Consider the following 22,356-nt stretch of genomic DNA (forward strand, 5'->3'; position numbering starts at 1 on the left):
TGAACTGACTCAGACAGATACAGACGTCAAGAGGGTTTATAGTTTAGTCAAATAACCAACACACAATTCTATGATAGTTTACTAGTTATGGAAGCTCTTTGCAGCTTTCAAGCACTGAACTATGATATGATGATAATAATGATGATGATAATAAAGAGAAATCAGCATTTTGCAAAAAATAATAATAATAAGATGATGATTTTTTTTCTTTTAAGCCTGACACATTCATCTCTCATTAATAACATGACCTGTACATAATGGCGAGAAGGTAAACAGATGTTGACATCCCTGTTTCTATTCTTTTCCACTTACCAATCGGAAAGACCTGAGCACTGACAGGCCTTCCACATCAGCCAGTCCCAGCTCAACTAAACTAAGAGTCACGATGAAGCCATCAAAGCAGTTCCAGCCTTCCTGAAAGTAGTAGTAGGGATCCATGGCTATCAGCTTGGCAAACATCTCCCCAGCAAAGATTCCTGTGAAAACCTGTAGATCCACACAGAATATCACATAAAGTTTATTATATCTAAAATATAAATATACAATTTAATTAATTTATTTATTTATTATTTATTGATGCACATAACAATTAATCCACAAATTTGGAATTGCATTTACAGTGTTCCCACAAAATGAAATGTAATTAAACATCATAAAATTGTGTGAAATTGTGTGTGTGATGAATTTCATGGTGAAAAAGAATAAACAGAGGGGAGTTGTACACAGTGAGTGATGAATCTGAAGTGTAAAACAATGGGGTTTCAGTGGGATTTCTGATTGCTTTATTGGTTGGACTTTTTAGTTGCACCTACTAAAGCAGCATGAAATCATGATACACTGCTTTCCAGGAAGTAACAGTACCAGTAACAGGTGTCAGTTTCATGTCCACGGACTGTGACTTTAAATAAATCTGACAAAAAGCTGTAAATCCTTAGAATAATATTCTAAAAATGTCAATAATAATGGATTATTATTCTAGAAGTCTTCGGGAAATTTTGAGAATCAAAAAGGGGTTTGCCTGCATTGCATTTCATTTGATGTAGTGCTGATTAAAAATGTATTGGAATTTGCTTAGAGTGAGAGCTTTTCTGACAGGGCAAGGTCATAGAGCAATGGCACTGTGTTCCAGCAGAACTTGTGAAGAGCTGTAGTCCTTGGAGCCTTTCCCATATTGTCCACCCAACAGCTAATCATGTGCTCAATCAGTGCTGCAGAGAACATCCAATGATTCATACTGCACCATCCATTACGCCAAGCTGATTCCTCTGACTTCAGTTCCTGTTTCACTCCTGACTGAATGCCAAACCCTGTGACCTCACTTCCTGTCTTAGTACTGGCCCTGTGCCGATACTGCTGCCCGAAGACAGCTGTGCTACAGTGCTATGAGACAGCAAGGGCAGAGCACAATGTCTGCTGTACATCTGGTTAAGATATACTCTGCCAAAACAGTCCTGGACAGATCAGTGACAAGCCTTATTATCATGACTGCTATGTTGTGTGTGTGTGTGTGTGTGTGTGTGTGTGTGTGTGTGTGAGAGAGAGAGAGAGAGAGAGGGAGAGAGAGAGAGAGAGTTTGCTTAACAGGAGAGTGAGAGAGAGTGAGTTGGACAGAGTTCAATAGAGTTGAGGTAAGCTGGATGCAACGGAAGCAGGAGAGTGACCTGAGTGGGGGTGATGAGAGTTTGGGGAGCAGGCTGGCTGGCTGCATTAAAATGGAACTAAATCTTTAATGAGACCCCATCAGAGTCCTATATACACTCTCTGTGTGTGTATTCTTAAGTGCATATAGCAAATGATGCATTGATGTATTGGTTTGATGTTATGTAGGTGGGACATACTGAACCTGCAATGCTTCTGTAACTCCTGAGAGAGATAATGAGGTTCAAGGCATAAAAAGTTACAAAGACAAATGGCGGCAATACAGGAACGGACAAAAGAAGAGCTTCAGATTCTCACCAGGTTGCCAACAGAGAGAACTTCCTGAAAATGATCAGTCATAGGGTAGTGCTCCATGGCCATGAAGAGGGTGTTGAGGACAATACAGATGGTGATGGCCAGGTCAACAAACGGGTCCATGACAATCAAGTAGACTATGTGCTTGAGCTTCAGCCACATGGGACAGCACTCCCAGATAAGGAAGATGTTTGCAAACTTGTACCAACAGGGAGGACACTTCCTCTGAGACTCCTCCAACTCTGCAGGAAAAGATGAAGAAGTTTTTTGTGTGGACCATAAGTTTCCTGGCCAATAACAAATACTATCTGCATTTGGATGTCTTGTCTGCACAAGGAAAATGTCCATTTGATTCTCTAGACCTCAGCTGGATTGAATTCTGATCATAACTCAATCAGGTAAACAATAAAGGTAACTTGTATAAATTGCTCATTTTTATAAGACAGAATCTGCCCACAAGTTGCAGACAACAGCTGACAGCTTGACATCAAACGGCTGATGATTGAAACTGAATGTTTTAATCTGAATAATGTTGATCATATTTCAACCTTCAATAGCATGGGATTAAAGCACTTTGAAAAGGAAAAAGGAAAACATGAGAACCATCTGTACCCTCTAACAGTGTGTTGGTGACCACGCTCATCTGACTGTTAGCCCGGTCCTTTCCTTTGAAGGAAGAGTTGAGCTGATCCACAGATACCATAAGAGAGCCAGAGTGCTTCTTCTTAATCTCCACGTCTGTAGTCTGTACTCAGAGAAAGACATAATGTCAGTCAGAGATAGTACTCACATGATTGCATACTTGCCAAACACATTAAAACTCTAAATGATGCTCTGTGCCTGCTCAGACGATGAAAAATCTAATGTAATCAATGCAGCTCTACACATCAGATTATCAAATCAGTTCTACAATTCCCCCAAATTACCTGTTTTGTTCTGTTTAAAAATGCCATACATCATTCAAATTCACACTGCAAATTCTCAAACTTCTTATTTACCAAACTGAGGTCTGTACAGCTGGGTCTGTACTAATCCATTTAGCCTTTATTTCAAATTTCAAAAGGTTTTTTTTAATACTTGTTATATTTTTGTAAAAGGCCATTATTAAAATTCTGGCTGTTATTTGAGAATTTACTGTACATTTTTCAAACCCTCCCTTATGTACTGTGCACAACAGAGCTACAACCCCTAAGTGAGTAACATTAAATTGCATGCATATCATGCATGTCAAGAACAGAGGCAACTTCAAGACATCATTTGCTGCTACACCATGCTACATTTTATGAGAGGTAAAAAGATAAAAGCAGGTAGATTGAGAATAAAAGAAGGGTCTACCATGCTAGCTAGAATGAGGATAAATATTGTTAAAGGAAAAAAGTTTCAGATTTGTTGTTGCACCATCCAGTGGCTTAAGAGCAGAGGATAAATTAGGACATGAAGGAAAGAGAGGAGGGCAGAAAAGAGTGAAAGTGAAAGAACAAGACAGAAAGAAATTGAGGAGTAGTTAAAAGTAGAGAGACTAAGAATGGAAAAAGTAGAAGTATTTTTTTCCTGTACAATGTTGTGATAGTCTTTGTTTTTATCAATGACAGTATCTGTATAAGTGTATGCTTTGCAACAGAATTGTAAGGGTAACACAGGGAATGGAGGGGTGGGGGGGTATGGGGAGCTGATATCATATTGCATTATTGTTAGATATTAATCAATGAAATGAAAATCGTGATGCTAGTGAGGCAGTGAGTTTGTGGATACTGCTTCAGCTGGTTAGTGCCTTCTAAAGCTGTTATAAAAGGAGCAGCAGAAAAGGGGGATTAGATTCAGGGTGGAAGTGGAAGTGGCAGTGTAAGATGAAATAATAAGACAGAATCTAGATATTCAGGGGAGCAAAAGGGAGCTATTGAGTTTAGGGAAAAGAGGAACAAGAGCCAAGGGGAAGAGGTTGTGAAGGAGAAGCTGCAGAGACCGGGGCCACCACCATCATGCCTAAACTGTATTGGTGTCCCATGGACGTCCTTACACTGTCATCAGTGGCTGCCTTATCTATTTTCACCTCAGGCAGAAGCCGTCTGCCGGGCCCAGGGCCGATGAGAGACACCACGCCATTGCAGTCAACTGTGCTGTTCCTCTTCCCTCCAGAGTGGGGTGCCAGTGGGTGGATGCGTGATGAGCCTTGGCTGTAGCCACTGTAGCTATTGCGGCGGTAAGGGATAAACAGGGAGCCCCGACGGTCTTCACTCTCCTCAACTGTACTGTGCTCATCGTCTGCAAACTCGTTCTCTGAGCCCATGTCCTTGGAACGGCCTTTGAAGCTGAAGATGCTGCTGCGGCTGTTGTGACGTGACATGAAGGGCGAGCCTGGGATGCTGAGTAGTGACTGAAGAGGGACAGACACGTGCAGAGAGGGAGATTTGAGGAGTTATTAAAAACACAAGGAGTTAGTCAATGTGTAAATAAAAGGGGACAACAAGGTGAAAAGTGCAAGTGAAGCACTGAGTTACCAAGAATAAACCAGAGAATAGACAAAAAAGAAATGAGCAATCTCAAGAAAATGGGAAAGTATGAGCATAAAGGTAAAGAACATGACAATGTAGGTTTCATTCTTTCTGATAATTTATCATAAAATTTTTGTCTCCTCCTACTGTCACTCAATATATGAATCAGATACAGTATATTTTAATATATTGTAAAATGACAATGGAATTCTGCAGTTCTGTTGATTTCATTCATTTATTGTCTGTCTTATCATATATGCTATTTTCACCTTTTATCTGTAAAGATGATCACAAGAACCATAGGACAAGAGAAGATTATTTTCTCCTCTTTTAAGTTTAGTATTTTAGCATATTGGAGCATAAATGCAAGAACAGAAAACAGTCCAACCTTAAACAGAGGACAGGCAATGCATGCTTTGATGATATTTTGATCTGGATAGCCAGTTGTTTTGCTCTATCTTCTAAGTTCCAGTGCAGTTTAGTTTTGAGTAAAAAATTCTTCTTCGTCTTATTTGGATATGCAAAAATATAAATTGTCATATAATTAAATTAATTGTCTTTAAAGTTTATGACGTTTCTTTGAGTACCACTGTTTCCCAGTCTGAAAACACAGAACACATCATCTTGCTATAGCAAGTTTACTCTTGCAAAGTTCTAGGGGCTGGTCAGTGAGAGCAGTCAAGGCAGTTGAACAGCAAGGTGTCACAAGGTGCAACCCAATCCCTGGCCATAGGGTACAGTATACAGTGCATTGAGTGAGAGAGGAGTAGAAGAGTCATCCACAACACCACAGAAACAGAAAGCAGCAGAAACAGCCTCAAGATGGCTGTGGCTCAAGTAAAGTCAACCATGGGGATGCAATAGCAAACTTGCCATCTGGAATCAAACTGAGGCCTGAGCATCCACACCTTGGTCAAATGGAGGGAGCTGTATGTCGCTGAAAGACACCCAATGATTCCAGGAACATCAGCTCACACTGATAAACAACATGTTCCCAACAGAACCAAAGACCTCATTTCTGACTACAGCTTTAGGATAAGCATCTCCTCTGGAATTGTGACATGGTGGTGATGAACATGCTTGTAAAGTGAGGACTTTTATGGAAGACCTGACAGTCACCATGGATCCCGTACCAGGCTGTAGCTTGAGTCTGCAGGGCCTTGAGAAGCTGATAAGGTGATCCAAGATGAGCTTCAAATAGCCAAGTCCAAATCTCTGGTGCTGAAGAAAGTCAAGACTGATGATTTGATCAGGTGGGCTTCAGCAATGTAAGCACCATGATTAAAGCCATCACCAAGAAGCCAGTGGGTTCCACAACCCTAGGACCTCAACATCTATCCAATCATGTGGCAATTCCTGGCAGGCAGAGCCAGACTTGAATCCTTCCCAACTTTCAATGTCAACGACATGTCAAGCATCTCCAAGTCCAGAAAGGTGAAGGCAGCAGTGGAAAAGAGAGAACCTGGAGAGGGGTGTCAATTATACAACATGGATCTTTTCGAGATGGAAGTACATTCTGGAGAGAAATGATCTGGGATAAGCTGTGGAAGCCCAACCGAGTCAAATACCTTGTCCAGGCAATGTATGATGGGCCTCCAAATCCATTAAACCTTCCCACATGGGGCAAGGTGGAGTCACCAACATGTCCACTGTCAATAGAAAGTGGAACCCTGGAATACATCTTGAGTTGCTGCTCTAAAGTCCTGGCAGAGGGACGATACCGCTGGCACCTTGACCTCGTCATTGCCAAAGCTATCACCATAGGAATAGAGTGGAGCAAGAAGGCCTGCCCTTCCAAGAATAACATCATCTTCATCAGAGCTGGGGAAAGGCCAAAATCTGCTAAGAAAAACTGTTAGTAGACCTAGAGAGGTAGGTTAATGTCCCCCTGCACATTGTGACCACCACTTTGAGACCAGATATTATTCTCTGGTCTGATGCCATCAAACAAATCAGCTTGCTGGAGCTGACAGTCTCTTGGAAAGACCATTTTGAGAGGAAATTCTCAAGGAACTAGGCAGCAAGTGTAGGCATAGGGGTTGGGATTAAAGTGTCTGCCTGTTGAAGCACATTCTCTAGCTTTTACAACACGCTAATCATGGAGAGAGAGAAGAGGAGCCATTATTGGCACCACTGAAGCAGCAGAAAGACCCTCAAGAAGGCTGTGGCTCAAGAGAGGAGAGGAGGATGTAGCCAATTTGCCTTCTGAACGAGGCAATGACTGAACAAGCTACTCTACCTCAGCTGGATCACCTGGACAAGGTTTATCATGCTGACAGACAGGAAACACCTAATGATTCTAGGAACATTTCTATTCAAGTGTCAAGGAGCATCAATAGATGTATTTGCACATGCTAAGTCAAACTTCTTTCTGCATTTACTGTTTACTGTTTTTCTTGCTAACTTTACCTGGTTCATGATGGATGTCTTCCTCCCCAGGCGGCTTCCGGGGAAACGTATAGTGCTTTTTTTACTGCCATCATCTGACTCAGACTTAACAACCTTTTCACTGTCTCCCTTCTCTTTCTCCTGCTCTTTCTGACGCCATTTCTTCTTGCGATTGCGACGTTCCTTGGCACTCTTAGAACTCAGCTTGGAGACCTCAGAGGAACTGCGGGACAAGTGCCCCCCTCCTTCATCCTCTAACGCAGCCTCAGAGACTGTGCCTGCAGATGTTGCCATGGCAGCAGCCTAAGAAAAAAAAGGCACATGTTAACCATAAACTATGAAAAATGGGTAAATATTTATGTTTGAGATAGAATGAGGCCAACCTGTGTCTCCTCCTGCTGCTTCTTCAGCTGCTCCAACATGGCCTTGAACTCAGCCTCTTTCTGCTCTGCCTCCTCAATAGTAGCCTGGTTCTGCTCCTCATAAGCCATGGCAACCACAGCCAAGATGAGATTCACCAGGTAGAAGGAGCCCACGAAGATGACAAGTACAAAGAAGATCATGTAGGTCTTCCCTGCGGCTCGAAGAGTCTGACAGAAAACAAAGACAATGAGAAAGTACCAGAGATTTAGAGTGACTCAAAATAGTGGATTATGTTTTTAAACAGACATATTGTCCTTTTTTTCTACAGTTCTTTCTTATTTGGTCAGAGAGACTCTATGTAGGCTATATGTGTTGTGTCAGCATTGCTGGTGTTTCTTTATCTGGTTCATGGTTTTCTCCAGGAAAACCTACAGGCAGGAAAGAAGCCTTAGAGTGCAGGAATTCCTAGTTTTAACACACACACACACACACACACACACACACACACACACACACACTAAAACAGTGTCTGGCCTATTTGCCAAATGAAGTGAATCTATTATGGCTGTGGTGGTGCAGGTCTGTAGGAGGAGGAAAGAAATGCTAGTGCAGTGTCATGGTAGTGCAGTTTACAGATATCTGTGCACATGTTATATATTTTGTTAATACATTTGTGTCCCTGAGAGCAACACTAAGTGAGAGGACTAAAGAAAGCAGAGATACCATCATGGATCAGTGGTCTCTTAAAAATACATTTGGCAGAGAATATGACTTCTAAAGTTTATTTAAGATAAATTCACTTTTGTTAATTGCTTCAATACACACAACCACACCTTTCAAAATTCAAAAATTATTTTTCCTAAACATAAAAGAAGAACAAAACTCTAGTGTCTAGTGACACACTTCTAGCCACAGTGTTTCTGATCAGCTGTCCTTGCTTCGCTTTTATTCAGAGGGCAAATGAACTGAGGGGGAGAGCTGCTGGAAGGAACTTTTGCTGATTCATTCAGGTATTAAAATGACGATGTGTACATTTTTTATGATGAACTGAGGACAAAATCATTAGTACTGCTCAGGGAGTGTTTTACTTCCCTGGGTAGTTGCAGAGGACTGGAGATGTTTTAATATAGTTCTCTAAAACAGGTGTAACAAGGGTCAAAGACTTCATCCATAGGTCACCCTGGACAAAATATACAGCCCTGCTTTTTGCTTCCTCTGGATATTTATGTGTTAATTTGAGACTAAGGAGAAGAGACAGAAGAATTCCGGAAAACACTGTTTTACCAGCATATAAAGATTTTCCCAGAAGTCTTGGGTCATGAGGCGAAAGAGGGTGAGGAACGCCCATCCAAAGCTGTCAAAGCTGGTGTAACCATAGTTGGGGTTCCTTCCGGCTTTCATGCACATATAACCCTCTGGACATCGTCTGAAAGGAACAGACAGCAATGTGAAAACTGTAACTTAACAAATGACTGAAATGTATCATTGTAGCATTAACACAGTTGGACTTACAGATACAGTATATGCATTGCTAGAATACAACAGGAGCATGAAAATGAACTTGCAAAAATTGTGTGGTAAGTTTTTGTAGATATTTGCTTGGACATGCATGCTTCTGGATATTGGTATTGCTTACCTTATCATATTTATTATATTTCATAATCTTTAATCTCTATAATCTCTAAGAATCAGTATCACTAGATCATTAGATGCTAATTTAGTTTTTTTTTTGTTGTTGTTTATGTGGTTAAGTTTGCAAAAACCATCATTGGCCTGAAGATTGACCAGGCCAAAATGAGATGCTTGAGGAGGGCACGAGTGGTGGAACATATAGCATCATCACCCTGTGATATGCAGCAGGAACCAGACCCCGTGCCCAGAACCTCTACACACCACAAGCACCTATCCAAGGCAGATCTCAAGATCAATGAGTCAAGTGGCTGGCAGGTGTCAGTTTGATGAGGATGTGGAAAGGATCTTTGAAACCATAGCCAGGGGTGATGCAGATCAGAAGCACCAGCTAATGTCAACCATCAGTGTCAACATTACTGCTGAGAAGTTTGGTGTTACGAAGCAGTGGGTGACAAGAAACCCTGGGGGAAAAACTGGTGAAAGACAATCAGCCAGCTAAGATAGAGGCTGTAATCTCTGAGGAGGCAGCAGTAGGAAGAGAGGGAGGAGGATTTACCAGATCTTCGGAAACATTGAGAGGAAGAAGGTCATCACCCTGTGCAGAGTGGCATAAAAGGAGGGACAGAGAAAGAGCCAGAATTGAAGGAGTTGAAGAAGCTAAAACAAGCTTGGACCCAGGCCCAAGTGGAATGCCTTACAAGGTCCACAACAAGTGCCCCAGGCTCCTGCGATTACGGTGGAGGATCCTCAACGTGATCTGGAGGTGGGGAGGGCAGTTCAGATGTGGAGATTTGCAGGGCGTGTAAGGATTCCAAAAGAGAAGAAAGCAAGTGCCATCAAGCAATACAGGACCATCACACCCGCCAGCACTGACAGGAAGAGGGTCTCCTGTATCACTGCTTGATAATGAAAGAAGAAGAACTCATACATCGACAGCTCGGTTCAACAAAGAGCAGTCTCGATGGCCCAAAGGTGCACTGAGCACACAGGTCTGACAGGACTGATCACTCAGTTCATCAGAGGTTTGCAGGACGGTTGCAGAGACCTGGCTGAGACATTACTGAGGCTGAAGAAAAGGCATCAAGATGGCTGCAGATCAAGAGGGGAGATCCATTGCCCCTACATGCTACTTGGGCACAAGCTAGGTAACCCTGATCCACCCTAGCTGGGTCACGTGGGGCTGAAAGACCCGAAACACCCAATGACCCCGGTTACATCTCTAACAACATGTGTAAGTGCATTGCAAGACGTGTGAAGGAACAACAGAAAAACAAGGGACACCTGCAGAAAGCAGTAGAGCATAAAAATGGAGGCATGCATATAGTGAGAGATGCATTGACTTACCCTGAGTCAGAACTGTTTCCACATAGTAGAGCATCGAGCTGACCAGGGAGGAAGTAGAAATTAGCTGTGCAAAAAAAAGAAAGGAAAAAAACAGAAAACAGCCACTTGCATTAGCCACTGGGCACCTTCATTATTCAATGTTTCTATAAATTTTTTATATCAGCGAGGTAGAACAAAAACAAAACAAGACAAACAGAAAAGAATTACCAAGATGCACAAACATATCTTCTCCCATTTATGTGCAACTAGTTAAATCAAATGTAAAGGTCATCACTCACAATTATTCATGATGTATGAGCTCCATTCAAAGCCCTTGCTGCCATTTGCCATGTACTGATCAGTCATGTTGACTGGCCAGATTACACACTTATTGCGCAGGTTCCCCATGAAGAGCTGCAGTCCAATCAGAGCAAAGACGCTGAGACAGAAGACGGTGAGGATCATCACATCCGACAGCTTCTTCACAGACTGGATCAGAGCACCCACAATGGTCTTCAGGCCTGTCAATTAATATACAACACACACACACACACGCAAATGCGCACAAATGCAAATGTGCACAAATGCACATACACAAAAACATGCAAACTCATATACAGACGCACACCATTCAAATGTACAAAGACAGTCACACACACACACACACACACACACACACACACACACAGAGACACACACACACAGATAGACAAATAAAAAGACTTGCAACTTCTGGCACTGCAAGAGTGCACAAGCTGAGTTTGGTTTTACAGCTGCAATTCAGAGCTGACTCAAGTCACGTAGGAAAAAAGTTTGGTTAGGTAATGTATATCTAATCCTGTATTTAACCCTGTGTTGTGCAGGCAGTTACATAAATCTAAACTTGGCAAGCATCACAAGTATTTCACAAGCACCTACACCCAGCAATGCTAGAGCCTCAACACCAGAAATGGACCTTGTGTGTCTTGTGTATTTTCTTAGAGTATAAAAAACGTTGTTTCTATCATTCCTGCCTGGAGGGAAATCTGTAGTTCAGTCTGTAATCTCTTTTTAATTCATTATCAGAGAGTTGCCATGCTGTAGGTATTTGCTACTTCGTGTATGATTTAAGCATATGCACAGACTTCAATTTAACATCTTAAAGTCATGCACAAATCATCACTCCTGGAAAATGTCATAAAATGAGAGTGCGTTATAACAAATATCACATTTTCTGATATGAAAATAATAAAGAATTATAATAATCTTTTTCACTCAAGTAAAGATATCTGAGGAGTTTGTATAAATGTAATAAGTTTAGCATATTATCCTACAAATGTAAGAAGTTAATTGCTAAAGAATTAATGAATTGCTACAGAAAACACTACTGCACAGTAGCAACACAGTAGAGCCTACAGTAGAGAGAAAAAAGCTGGGAACCTACTTTGAGTGTGAAAGATATTTAGCGTAGAAATTGGAATTCTCTGATATCCAGACATAAATAATGTAAGCAGAGTGCAATAATGGCACAGGTATTCCCATACGGTAATAAAAAAATGAGGCCTGTGCGTACGTGCATGCATGTGTGTGTGTGTGTGTGTTGGCTGGGGGGCTTAATATCTCCAGTCATTGACTGCGGGCACAACTCTGCAGCTGAGAAGCAGAGGAACATGTTGTCCTGCATCTCCACATCTCCTGGGAGGAGAAACCCTGTCTCCTTTCCTTTGCTAGTTTTTTTTCTGTTGACTTCAATTGTTTCATTTCCTGCTCATTTTGATAGGATTTACACTAATATTACTTATTATGAGAACGACTTATTTCAAACAAAGAGAACAATCCGATATCATGAAATTGGATGTCTTCTGTCTTCAAGTTTTAATAATTGATCTAAGAAATGTGGGTGTATAGAAAGTCAAGAGTCTCTCTGTGGATAACAATAAAGTTTATAAATTATCATCAGTGGATTGAAAAGGATAAATTATTGGTAGCTTTTAGAAGCTACAAAATTGCACTCACGCTTTTACTCTTGTCCAACTTTGCTGGATCTTATATCACTTACTTCCTTTATAAGCACCACAAGGCTGTTTACAGTCAGTTGCTATGAATGATGGAGTCCTACATGAACACATATTTTTCTGCAAAGATTGTTTTGTTTATTTCATTTCAGAAATTTATATGTGTTTGGTTTTTTTTTCACTGGTTTGACGTGGGTGGGGCTCAGCTGGAAAAATGTGAATCTCATCTGAATCTAATGACAGCAGTGGGGTAGTTTGCTTATGTTTCCAGGCCACTGCCCGTCAAGTTTAAGTTTTTTTGGCTGTTAAACAGTAAATAATACCTAATGATGTTTTTTTTCATATCTTTAATTTTGATTATTGGTTGTTTAGCCATGACTCAAGAAAAATATTTTAAAGTTGCATTTTAAGCCAAGTTTTCAAGAGGTTTCAAGAGGACAGAATACTTAAGTCTATAACACTGATGACACTAAAACTCAACACAAAAAGTGATCCAATCTCAGCTCACGGCAAATTCAGGCAGCTTGTTTTCACCTGAGCAGATCCTCAAATTTAACCAATTTGTGGAACTGATCTATTGTGAAGCTTTCTATATATATGGTAATCAAAAACTTTTTTTGAAACATTCAGGAAAAGCGAATACATGACTATTTAGTATGTAATAACAGCAGACTATGATAGTGCATTCAAGTTAAACCACAGATAAAGAGGTCACATTCAGTTTTTTTTTTTCTCATAAAACACGTAACGCAACAACAAACACTGCAACTATTTGGGATGTTTCCATCAGAAAGACACATTTTTAAGTGCACATGTTACATTGACTACAAGACCGTTCTATAGAAATGTGGTTTTTTTCTGCTGAGAAAGAACAGACAGCACTACAGATGGATTTGGGATCCACCTGGTTAAGAGCTCATGGGATTATGATTTCCCTTTACTTCTTGTGTTCATCTATGGGAACATCCCTGATTAACTGCAGTTATGAATTATACCGCATCCATCGAATCAACTGAACACGGCAGCAGCACAAACAGCGAGCAGCCAGAACCAGGCTCAGTCAAGGAAGCAGGAAGTGGAGAAAGAGAGGACAGGCAAGGAAGAGTAGGTGGTTGGAAGAAGGAGGGGCAATGAGAGGTGGCATGCAGGTCATTTAAACGCCAAGGCTGAAGGAATTGACTCTGTGTCAGCATCATAAACCGTGATGGTGACCTTGCTTTAACTGAAGAACCGTTCCCATCCCAGGCACCCCTTTCTCCCACTCTTTTGGTGCTGGGCGAGCCCTCAGGCTGGTTTAGCCCAGAGCACAACGCAGCGCTACATGCCAGAGGGTGCTTTTATTGTACTGTACTGAGTGTGTTTGTGCGCAGTGACTTCATAGTGTCTGCATAATTGTTTTACGAGCATTTGAAGTGGCTCTATTGTAGAAGTAAATGTATAAACTTATGTTACCGTGTGTTATCAAATTTGACAAATATGCACAGAATTTTGCTTATGTGTGGCATGTATCTATGATATTTATCTATTATTTATGTTTCCCTTACACTCCCAGGATGGACAAAGATCTTCAAAAAAAGAAAAAAAGAAAAAAAAGAAAAGAAGAGATAAAAAAAAAAAAAATCTGAATAAAGTGACTCTTATAACTAAAAGAAAACAAAATCAGGAAGAAAAGCCCCTTAAAGCCAAACTTGTAAAAGCATGTGTCTCAAAGCTTCATGCAGCATCAGTGTGTTGTCAAATTAGGCTTGGCAGTCTTAGGGAATTAAAGTCTTAAGAAATAAGAAGGCAGTGTCATAGACTCTGAGAATTTGCATCAATGTATGATCATGTTTTTCCCTAAAAAAGTCTGTTCATTTAACCACTCTAGATACAGTCAACTCCTTGGAAATAATATCTAAACTCTTGCCCTGTGTTACGACATTGTTTTGGAAATTTAATTATATTTCATTTGGGGTAGAAATGTACAGAAAGATAGTTGTTGCATATCACACCTGCTGTCCATATGGGACATGTGAGCTCACAAGACTGCCAGTAGACTGCTAAGCCTATCAAAAATGTATTGCTACCATTTTTGATTGTCATAAAACAAAAGTTAAAAAAAATCTTAAACATCCTCTCCTTAAAAAGAAAAAAATACCAATGTACTGGAAATAAAGACAGCTAATATGTAAATTATGCTCAGCCTTAGTGTTTAAATGGGAATCTCACCTGGAATGACAGAAATAGTTTTCAATGCTCGGAGAACCCTGAACGTTCTCAGCGCCGAGACATTCCCAAGGTCCACAAACTCTGTTATATATCTGTAATAAGGTAGGATGACACACAGAACAGAACCCCATGACACACAACACACACAATAACAACACACACGCACACGCATGTACGCGCAAGAGCACGACACCAGCACCACCATCGAAGACCAGGAGGGGACACCACGGTGAGAGAGAGAGCGCCTGTCCGACCAGTGGGAAGAGAACGAAGGAGGAAGAGGAGAGGAGAGGGACTGAAACAAAACCACACCTAACATCAACCCCGTGACTCGCCCACCCGCAAACACAAACACCTGGACTGTCTTACCTGGGATAACTGAAATTGTTTTCAAAGCCCTCAGAACCCTGAACGTACGCAGAGCTGACACATTGCCTAGGTTTACAAACTCTGTTATATACCTGCAAGGTGGATCAGATACAGTTACTCAGCAGCCATTCCAAACAGAGGAAAGATAGAATAGATAGTTACATAATACTGTTTAATAAGCATTATCAAGGTGGTATTATGGACTGGTGTGGATTAAAGGTGCTGTAGACAATTTTTGTTTAGAATAGTAAAAAATCATTGTCTGATTGAGAGTTTTCAGCCACTCTAAAAATTCAAAAGTTGTTAATAACCATTTAGCACATGAACATCTCAGCCGAGTCTTTACACGGAGGAGAACAAATCGATATACATGCACAGAGAAGATGGCATGAAACACAACTGACACTCAAATGAATTTGGATAAGAAACTTGACAGTTTAGTTTAGTTATGTTTAGGGGTGATAACTTTATCAGTAACGACTAGATTGAGCTGACAAAGTTGTGACAAATGTAAAAAGTGTGAATTTAATAACAATTGCCTAATAGTTGTCCTCCACTGTTGAGTGTAGCCTGGACAGAGAGTTGCCACATACACACTTACAGTGTGTATCTGTTGGTGTAAATGACATTTACTGTATGTGTTGATAAAACCTAGATTTTCAGGTTGGCGGAGATTTTGCTCTCAGAGATTCTTTCTGATTTCTCCAAAGTTGCCCACAGCAGCTTTCAGATGAGGGAGTGCTGTGTTTGTCAGTGATGATGTTTCAGTTTTAAAACCACCCCAGCAGACAGCAAAAACAGCAGTGTGTTGTTAAAAGGTTCAATCAAAGACCAACGTTTGACGGATGTGTTCTGACACCCACATCACGATGGAATATATGGGTTTGTAATGAAACTATCACAACTGTTACTACAATGTTTATCTTAGCTTGGTTTCTAACATTTTTGTACTAAAATCTCAAATGACTCAGGCTGTGTCTGAAATCACTCTGCCCTTTTATTTGAGGGTTCAATTTGAGTGCCCTCAAAAATTCTCCAAAAGAAACAAAATAAGTAGAATCTAATGTATGTACGCTCATTTTCCCACAAGGCAACATAGCACCTTTTCACAGATGCAAAAATACTTCTCACTCTAAAGAATTTAGCGTTTATTGTTAAGGGCGAAGTGAATGAGCTAATCAGGGAGTGATTTTGGACACAGCTTCTCACAGCCGATATTTGAACCCCTCATAGAAGAAAAAGCACAGATGGCTCTGTTCCACTGTTATGTATCATGAGCCATTAGATGTTAGCACACTTGAGTGGAATTCATGTGTTATTACACCTGTATTTAGATAGACAGTGAGGAAGATCTGTCTATTTGTTCTTATGTAACTATGCTTATAAATAAGTCTAAATGAATTGATAAATATCGTACAATTTTTATGTGTCATGTTGAGATCTTTTTTGGTTGATTTCTTTGATTGCAGTGCTTTACACACATAACCATAGTCATTTGATGTAACTCTTAATCATTTACATATTGAATGAGTTTAAATACTTACGCCATTGAGATGACCATGAAATCCAGCCAGTTCCATGGGTCTCTGAGAAAGGTGAACCCATCTATACAGAAGCCTCGGGCAACAATTTTTGTGAGTGACTCAAACGTATAGATACCTGTGAAGGTATACCTTTGGGGAAAAAAAGAAAGGAGACAGTGAAAAGGTGACAGATGCATGAATCAGGGACATAATTGCTCAGGAGAAATATGGATGTATACTTACTCTACTTGTTTGGACCACTCTGGGGGGTCACTAAATGTCATGAATATACAGTTGGTCAAAATCGTACACATGATGATCATGCTGAATAACGTGAGGAGACAAGTTAAGGAAACTTTGAACAGACATTAAACGATAATGTAAAAACAGCAACAACTGAAATCAAATCTTAATACTGAAGTAAAGCTTAAGGATGAGGCCAGAGAGGAGAAACAGTGAAAAACAGTGATTTACAGTACAGTGCATTAGCTTCAATCACAGTTCACTGACCATTGTGATATAAGCAGAAAGATAAAAACACTAGCCATGTTTAAAATACTGCACCATCTGTTTTTATTCACAGCAAAGCATAGAAAAAGAATCACTTGAAAGGATATGAATGTATCAAAATCTTAATAGCTATTCGCCTAAGTAGATTAAAAGGGCTTAAGATGTACAAGGAGGGCGTGGCACTGAAGCGGAAGATTGTTTTCCCTTTGTTTAGGACTATAAATGTCTGTGGGGAGAGAGAGAGGGGGAGAGAGAGCAAGACAGTTAGATAAACTGCAGAATTAATTATATGGCACGTATGGTTCAGTACATGGTGTGCAAACCTTATTTAAACGAAAGGAAGAGATGACTGTAGCTTGACTGTTGATTAGCTGATGTGAGTCCTGAGCTAACCTCTGAGTCATAGGGCACTACTGCATTGGTTTCCACTATAGCCGCAGGGCTGGTTCTCACAATACAGGTGATACTGAAATCCATTTGAACGTGACTTTTTTTGATTTCAGTCCTCACATTGTTGTCACTTTACCCATTATGCAATTTCTAACCACTCCAGGATAGAGACAACAGTGAGTGAGGTACTTCATACTGTAACAACCTTACACTATACAAAGCACACAGGATGAAAACAGTGTGTTAAAAACATGAAGGCACTGTTTGAGACTGTTTTACTCGACTGATATTACTCCCTCTGTGGTCACCCGACAACCAAGAGAACAGTTAACACCTCTGTCCTGGTTGCATCAGACAGAGCCTCAGTCCTGGCGAGCTTTTCACCACAACGGTAGCTTTTTGAGCTGCCTTAGAAGCAGCAGACAGGCGCATAGGAAGCTCTCCCCTCTTCATGGCCAAATGACTCTCTTCTCCCCAAGTTTAAAGCTCTTACTGGAAGAGAACCGCAAATGCTGTCATCGATCAGGGGCAGATCTGCTGACTCCAGGCTCTCAACAACCATTCCCCACCCATAAACAGTACTGGGCCAAGTGGGGCTGGGCACTGGGGTGAGGCAGCAGTGTGTGTTTGTTTGTTTGAGCATACCTGTGTGTAGTTTGTCGATGTCTGTGTCCAATTTTGAACAAAAACAATATGGGGCAATGAGCATCATTTACAAACAAACATTCACAACTACTGCTGGTACCAGCGCTTCCAGTTTCATCTTATACCTATAGGCATTACAGTTTAGAGTTGGTTCACGGGCAATTTATAAATGTGTGGTTTGGATGAGAAACTGGGAGTGAGTTATGAATGTGTACACTGCAGAGTGTTTTTCCTCCTTCAGTGCATCCTCTCGTGTATTTATGACACAACTGACAATTCTGGCTGCTAGTATTTACAGAACACATATCATATATCCTGTATGTGACCAATATTGAACAAACAATGTTGAGATCAACTCGTATCAGAAGTTGTAATAATTTTAAACAAAAGTGACAAAGTTAAGTGATAAACAATTCTTGTATTGGGTTGATATGAATGCAACTTCTGTGAACTGGAAAAATATATATTGAATAATATACATGTAATAATATATATTTTACTCGTTCGGTCTCAATTTAAGTTATAATAATAATAATAATAACAATCGCTGCACTCACAAATGTTAACCTGCTGGTGAAGAGAACACACTTATAATAGAGGTAATTGGTCTTTAGTATGCATATGACTAGAAAAATACACACCACGGATTTGTGGTTCATACCACGGGAAACACTAGAAAGAATGGTGGAGGCGACCAGAAGTGTCCAGAGACGAGTGGTGTCCTGAAATCTAATTAAGGTAAAAATAGCGTCCACAACGTGGGGAGAGACAAAATGTATTCTCTCCATCAGAGGACTCCTCTCTCTCCTCCCTTTCACACCCCCTGTTCCTTTTTACATATAGAGAATCCACCTGAAATGTCCTCTCAGTATTTTTCCTGTCACACAGTGAGACAAATTATCTGTAGTCCATCGACACTATGAAGACAGGACAACACAGGATCTACAGTCATGTTCTCTCAGAGGTCAAGTGAAGTGTTTTGCTGACCAGGCACATACATAATGCAGAGAGAAGGAGAGATTGTAAAATGAGAAGTATATCACTAGCAGGTTACAGATGCCCAGCGTACATAACAACCTTCCATTTGTTAATCAATGTTAAGCACATTGCCACAGATAAAGCCCATGAATTTGTAGAGGTTTTTGAAAACCTCAGAGATGCAAACACTATCTTACAGAGAACACTCTTCTCTGTCCTTTCTGAGTCTGAGTTTCAATGTAGTTCATCCTCTACAGCAAATAGAAGTTCAGATTCACAATTCAACTACTAAGAGGACTCGGTTAGTCAATGAACTGTGTCCATTTGGAGACAGAAAATTTGTTGACACAAACTTGGCAACCTGGCAGAATTGCAACAAGGGATGCAAATGTCAGGCAATTTCCTTAATTGATTGTCTGCCACACTGATCGATTTCAATCAATGATTTAAGCTTATAAAATACTAATGCAGGATTTTTCTCAATAAAAGCTTCATTGTCACGTGCTATTTTCACAGCATACTATAAATCATAAACACAAATTAATTATTTTAATCAAAAACGTAATAATGCTAAAAATTCTAATGACTAACCAAAATAATTCTGTGCAACATAAAGCCTGTACCAGAGGACTAAACATGCAGACTAAACCATTCTTGTGTCACTTAAAAAAAGATTGTAGCCTGCTAATGCCTACATCAAGCAGAAAAATAATATGGGCTGCTCCTATCTTCTGACAACAGACTGAAGTCTCACTTATTTCAGTTTAAGAATATGAGCAAAACTGTGTGGTCAGAGATTAATCATATGAGCAGTCTGTTAACAAACACAATCATCTTGGTCTGTTCTAGAAGAAGCTACAGTGAGCTGGATAAATGTAGAGCTGCAGGCATTAAGTGCTTATTGCAATTTGGAAGAACTCCGAACTCCGTCAATGTAAGCAGCACCTCTGCCGCTGTAGAGAAAACCAGTCACTGATCACAGTCAGACGCAGTACACATGGCACTGAGCATAAATCCAACCACTGAAAACACCCACACGATGCAAACACAATACTGTTCTGAACAATGATTAATTGATTTATTAATCACTCATTTCCCCAGCTTAATTAAATTTCCAGACAAACTCTGGAAGTAGGTTGACAGGCAGTGAATCGGAGACCCATCATCTGTGAATTGAACGTTTTGCTTTTCGCAGCACATTTCAATGGGATCAACATACCATCCAGGAAGAGCACTGCTAGGTTTGAGAAGCTCACAATGAATTGGATAAACATACAGTCACACCACAAAACACTCTACATGTAACACATTGTAAGTGTGTTTAAGCCCTTCACACAGGGCATTGCATGAAGGTACATACACATATCAACATAACACTGATCTACCTGCCTACATACATAGTTAAATACATATATACTTATGTATACACTAATGCATAAATACACAACTCAGCAGAGTAAGCTTCACTGTGAGGAAGCCTTATTTGCTGCAAAGCTGGAGAAATGTTCCTAATTCTCCACAGAGCTTTAAAGAAAAAGGCCCATATGCAAGAATCTGGAGGCAGAATGCAGCTGCAAGGACTGTGTGTGTGTGTGTGTGTGTGTGTGAAGAGGAGGAACAGTGGAGCAGGGATATGGAGAGGGGCTTGCAGGGGTATGGGACAGCAGCAGAGAGAGCCGAAGAGAGAGAAAGAGAGCGAGATGAGGGGGTGGAGGGGGAGTGATGCAGAACAGAAAGCCAGAGAGCTGCAGAGGGGAGAGAGCCAAACCTGAGATGGATGGGTAGACGGAGGGAGGAGGAGGAGGAGGACTGGGTAGGCTTGCAGCACAGACAGAAACTGAGAATGAGATGATGAGTGAGATCTAAGCGGAGAAACAATAGACAGTAAATCATGGGGAGGGGGATGTTGTACTTCTCTTTATCGTCCCAGGACCCTGGCCTGACACAGACCGGTCTATTACCTCACAAAACTGACTCTAGATTTGTCTAATCTGTAGACCTATTAGAAGATTACAATAATGAATAGTAAAAATAATTGGTCGATTAATCAATAAGGCAACTACAACTATTTTGATTATTGATTAATGATAGATATTTATCAATACAAAAGGGCCAAACATCTGCTGCTTCCAGCTTCTTTGCGTAGATTTGCTTCTTCTCCATGTTTTTATATCATTGCAAATCAAACACCTTCGGATTTTGAAGTGTTGTTGGTTAAACAATGAATCAATTCATTGTAAAAAATAATTAAAACTGTTGTTCACTGGGAGCTTTAAATGACCTTCATAAACAGTAACATACTCAGAGTCAGAAGCAGTTTCAGTTTACAGAGAAGCAAAAATATCATAAATCGACTTCCACATTGTTGACTTTTAAACTTTGATGTTTTGTGACAAAATAACAAATATCTCAGTCGGAGCTTTGATTTAATATCTAATAAGTATTATAGCCTGAGAAATAACTCTTGTTCGCCTGTTTAAGCTCACTGCAGTGCAAACTTTGCCAGTAATGTCTCACCTAAATGACTGCAAACTAATTTCCCTGCAAATTATACCATACTATATGAAAAAGAAAATGCGTCATCCCATCTTTTTTTTTTTTTTTTTTTACCTGTATGTTGTGCTGCAAAACCCCATTTTCCCACCCTTACCCCACCCTCCTTCTTTATACCAACGTGGTTAGCAGTGAAAGCACACTCAGCCCCCCCCTCCCCACCCCATCGTTTCCTCACTCAGCCCAGTACAGGAGGATGCTGTGTCATCAGAGACTGAGGACTCAGACAGAGCACTAAAGCCTGGCCCTCGCTCTAATTTACTACACCCTGAAAAAAAGAACGCCGGAGAGGAGGGAGAGGGAAAAGCAGAGTAATGGACAGAGACACACACAGAGACAGAGATGGTGGGATAGGGACATAATGCAATGGTGTGTACAGTGCTACACGCTGAGATTCAGATTCGACTGCTGCTTTAGCCGTGAGCTCCCATGGTGCACTCACTAGTTGTTGCTGCTCTGCAGAAGCCTGAAAAGAAATGTCTGGTCCACTGCACACTCCTCTGTTATAAGATGGTCACCAAAATACCAGAGTCAGGAAGAGAAAGAAGCTTTTGCATCAACAAAACCTGAACGCTGTTCAAACTTTGCTTTGCCCACACTGTTGTACAGCAGCCTATTCAAGCTGAATCATCTTTACTATATTTCCATGTATATCAAAATCCCCCTTTCACAAGCAAACACAGACGTGTGCACGTTACCAGAGCCAGCTAAAACGCTAGTATGCCCTCCATCCATCCCATCCTGCTCTTCCTGTATGAGTACAGCAGCTTTAACATTGCCTAATCACATCAGACATTTGAAAAGCCCAGGCAGTCCTCTCCCCATCACAGGGGAAAACGAGAACTGCAACGCTGCATTTCTCTTCCTCACCACTGCCCCCTCTTCCTCTCTTTGATGCATGAGTGCTGTGATCAGGTTTCCTGCAGCTGACGGTAACACACACACACACACACACGCACACACACACACACACACACTTAGACACACTCACTGACATACAGTGGAATGGTGAGCGATAGGATGACTGTCGGTCGA

The 22,356-nt window shown here is 40.7% G+C and overlaps 1 protein-coding gene across 5 annotated transcripts in view; it reads right to left on the bottom strand.

The window, feature by feature from the left end:
• The window catches only part of scn8ab (sodium channel, voltage gated, type VIII, alpha subunit b), a 52,763-nt gene that overhangs the window by 18,492 nt on the left and 11,915 nt on the right, over positions 1-22,356 (bottom strand). For 2 of the 5 annotated variants that reach the window (XM_071495230.1, XM_071495228.1), the window contains exons 3-15: positions 16,863-16,981; positions 16,489-16,578; positions 16,267-16,395; positions 14,354-14,445; positions 10,451-10,672; positions 10,173-10,236; positions 8,481-8,622; positions 7,217-7,423; positions 6,855-7,136; positions 4,004-4,327; positions 2,566-2,698; positions 1,957-2,195; positions 313-486 (exon numbers count right to left, since the gene is read on the bottom strand). In XM_071495230.1, coding sequence (XP_071351331.1) covers positions 313-486; positions 1,957-2,195; positions 2,566-2,698; positions 4,004-4,327; positions 6,855-7,136; positions 7,217-7,423; positions 8,481-8,622; positions 10,173-10,236; positions 10,451-10,672; positions 14,354-14,445; positions 16,267-16,395; positions 16,489-16,578; positions 16,863-16,981 — 2,217 coding nt within the window. Of the gene's footprint in view, positions 1-312; positions 487-1,956; positions 2,196-2,565; positions 2,699-3,970; positions 4,328-6,854; positions 7,137-7,216; positions 7,424-8,480; positions 8,623-10,172; positions 10,237-10,450; positions 10,673-14,353; positions 14,446-14,722; positions 14,815-16,266; positions 16,396-16,488; positions 16,579-16,862; positions 16,982-22,356 lie in introns of all 5 variants that reach the window. The other 3 variants (XM_071495231.1, XM_071495232.1, XM_071495227.1) reach the window with 2 other exon arrangements.

Source organism: Trachinotus anak, unplaced genomic scaffold (genome assembly GCF_046630095.1).
Source record: "Trachinotus anak isolate AG129_WGS33_773 ecotype Australia unplaced genomic scaffold, CSIRO_AGI_Tana_v1 ptg000013l, whole genome shotgun sequence".
Lineage (NCBI taxonomy): Eukaryota > Metazoa > Chordata > Actinopteri > Carangiformes > Carangidae > Trachinotus > Trachinotus anak.